At 42.3% G+C, this 3,101-nt stretch overlaps 1 protein-coding gene across 1 annotated transcript; it reads left to right on the top strand.

Annotated features, from left to right (window-relative positions):
• Positions 1 to 318: 318 nt before the first annotated feature.
• LOC107488329 (uncharacterized) lies at positions 319 to 1,263 on the top strand. Its single transcript, XM_016109060.1, has one exon. It carries the CDS (start codon positions 319 to 321, stop codon positions 1,261 to 1,263), a length of 945 nt encoding a protein of 314 aa, XP_015964546.1.
• The last annotated feature ends 1,838 nt before the right edge of the window (positions 1,264 to 3,101 follow it).

A 3,101-nucleotide genomic window follows, 5' to 3' on the forward strand; every position in this document is an offset into this window, starting at 1 on the left:
CTTAAGCGTAAGGCTCTGTGTGGTAGAGTGTAACATTATGGTATCAAAGCAGTTCGTTCCTGTAGAGCCTAAGGGATGGACTGACTATGCTTCTGAGCATATTCTGGGTGTCGTTCATGCCAAACTAGGTTATCTAACTGATAAATGTGGCATGAATGTTCATGAGCATGCATTTGGGGCTTTGAAGTACTAGACTTGCGATATTGAGACTGATCACCTTGATATCACTTGTTTGGTGTGAATAGGAACCAGATGGTGACTCGTGGACGCGGTCGCGGGTGAGGTAGAGGTAGAATAGGTACTGCGGACCTTGAAACGATGGGAAACGACCCTGTGAAGTTTATGGCTGCCCTGGAAAATATGGCTGCGACTATGCAGGCGACAGCCGAAACGCTAGGGAATCAAGTTGGAAACAAGAACAGCGCTAATGGGGATAACGGGCCAATGACCATTGCAACTTTTTTGAAGATACATCCACCAATCTTTGGAGGAACCACGAACCCCACTGAGGCTAACAACTGGTTTCAAGAAATTGAGCGGGCTTTACAAGCACAACAAGTCCCTGAATATCAACGTGTTGAGTTTGCAACTTATCAGTTAGCGGGTGAAGCCCAGTATTGGTGGCAAGGGACGCGACGTCTTCTGCAGCATGGTGATGTTGTTATACCCTGGGATGCATTCCGAACTGAGTTTTACAAGAAATACTTCCCTAACTCGGTCAGAACGGCTAAGGAGCTTGAACTGTTGCAATTGAAGCAGGGTCAGATGTCGATCGTTGAATACACAAACAAGTTTAAGGAATTGTGCCGATTCTCTAGGATTTGTCAAGGAGCTCCAAGAGACTTTGAGGAGTGGAAGTGCATCAAATACGAAGGAGGACTTCAGAGTGATATATTGAGTTTTGTGGGCCCAATGGAAATCAGAATTTTCTCAGACTTGGTAAACAAGAGCAGGGTCGCAGAAGAATGTTTAAAGAAGGCTGCTATGGCAGGGGGTGAAAGTTGGGAGTTCTGCCGAAGGGACCATAATCAGAATTTTGCACCAAGGGGCCAAGAGTTCAAGAGGAGTGGCAGTCGCCAGAGGAGTGATAAAGGGAAGCAAGTGACGCCTTACTCAGAGGATGTGAGGTGCCAAAGGTGCAAAATTTTTCATCTGAATAGGCCGTGCCAAAAGGGTTTAGGTCTGTGTTATAGGTGCGGGGCACCGGGTCATATCTCTAGAAATTGCTCCCACAGAAAGGCTCAGGATGCTTATCAATCGTGATCACAAGGTGGAGGTAATCCTAAAAAATGTTAATAGAATTCTAATTGCATTATATGATATTGGGAATGCCGCGTTTAGACATAGTGTATAACGTAGGTGACGATTTAGAGCTGAAAGTATTAAGACTTAGTTGTGACTCGAGTGTGTATATACCAACTTCTCAACTTATAATATTTAGACTCAAGGTTCCTTCTTGCTTACTGTTGATAGAATTGGACTGGTTATCAACGTACCGTGTGTTGCTAAATTGCTTTGAATATACAATTTGATTTATGTCTGAAGGGTTTGAAAAAGCTGATGGTTGTGAGCGGTAGTGTTTGAATTCAGTGATGGTGAGCTATAATGGAGAAAGATTGATTGGGCGATAGACTTAGTAATCATGGACCTTCGTGACTCGATCAATTATTTTTCCCTTATAACTTGCTCGAGGTTTTATTTCGGATTCTTTGTTTGCAAAAGATTTAATTGTCTCCCCAATTCTATTTCTTGTAACACCCTACCATACAAAGTCTTGTGCTTAAGTCATAATTCAGAGATGGCAAGGTATTACGACCTCTAAAATAAAAATTTAGTACGTATAGTAGTATGAATGATTGATTATAACTAGGAGCCTTTGTAGAAAAAGGGGTAAACAAAAACCGCAACTCGAAAGCGCAACACTCCGATCGATAACGTAACGAACAAGGATAACCAACGCGTGATTATATATATACAAAAGAGTGTCAAAAACAGGAATATCAAGACTCAAGATCCGGATGCGAAGATAACCGGTCCGAGCATAACAATATATATACATATGATAAAATAAGGAAAACCCCAAAGGAAACCCAAAGGGACACAAATACATAAAACCTATTCTCCAAAATCTCCCATAAGAGGAGTCATCACAGTTTATATTATTTAATGGAGATAAAAGTATCTAAGCAAAACATATAAATCAAAACATAGCCCCGAGAACAAAGGATCTTCGCAAATCTAGAAGTCTCCAGCATGCATCAGCGGGACACCAATTAGCAAGTAATATGCAGTCAAATAGGCAATCTCAAACAATTCATATAGTATGCATATGATGAATGCCTGTCCCTAGTGGCTGATGATATCATCTTGTCGGTTATAGAGCCAACCCGACAAGTCCTGGTCGCTAACCATTGGACTGTCCCTCTGTCGTGCATCCCCAAATTCGAGTTATACTCGTTATAAACTTGATCATAAACATGATCCATATACATCACCCTCATTGGTGAATATTTACGGGGGTTCGAGCTCATCCGGGCCTTTCACAGTGCCCGGCCACACTTACAACATAGGGTTAACATAGCTTCGAGTCTCAACCTGGAGCACGTGGTGGCTAGCCACTGCTACTACCCAAGGAAACTCGTACTCAGATAGTGGAAGTGCAAATTTCACAATTATCAATAATTCAGCATCAACATGCATGAATTCTCATCCATGGATCAACATCCATATCAGCCATCCGGCTCACGGTTAAATCCATAACCAGCCAATATCCATAGCATACACAGCTATTCCGGCTCACGGTTTAATCCAGAACCAGCCTATTCATAAACAATTACGGCCCTTCGGCCAATGGCATACAAGCACTTCCACCACCATCCTCCACATCTCACATGATCATCAATGATCCTCCTTGATCAATCATTTTCCCTTGCTTCACTCGCAAGTTTCCACATCCACTAGCTCCTTCTCTCATAGCTAGGCATATCATAATGATTTAAGATATAAATGGTGAGATCGGAGACTTAGAAGTATGAAATTTGGCTTTTAAAACTCAAAAATCAACTTTGAGATGAAAACAGGGCCACGCGTACGCGCACTCC

This window comes from Arachis duranensis, chromosome 5 (assembly GCF_000817695.3).
Source record: "Arachis duranensis cultivar V14167 chromosome 5, aradu.V14167.gnm2.J7QH, whole genome shotgun sequence".
Taxonomy (NCBI): domain Eukaryota; kingdom Viridiplantae; phylum Streptophyta; class Magnoliopsida; order Fabales; family Fabaceae; genus Arachis; species Arachis duranensis.

What these genes read in the sequence shown, in the direction of transcription:
- LOC107488329 (XM_016109060.1), top strand. Translation starts at nt 319, where the DNA reads ATGGGAAACGACCCTGTGAAGTTTATGGCTGCCCTGGAAAATATGGCT.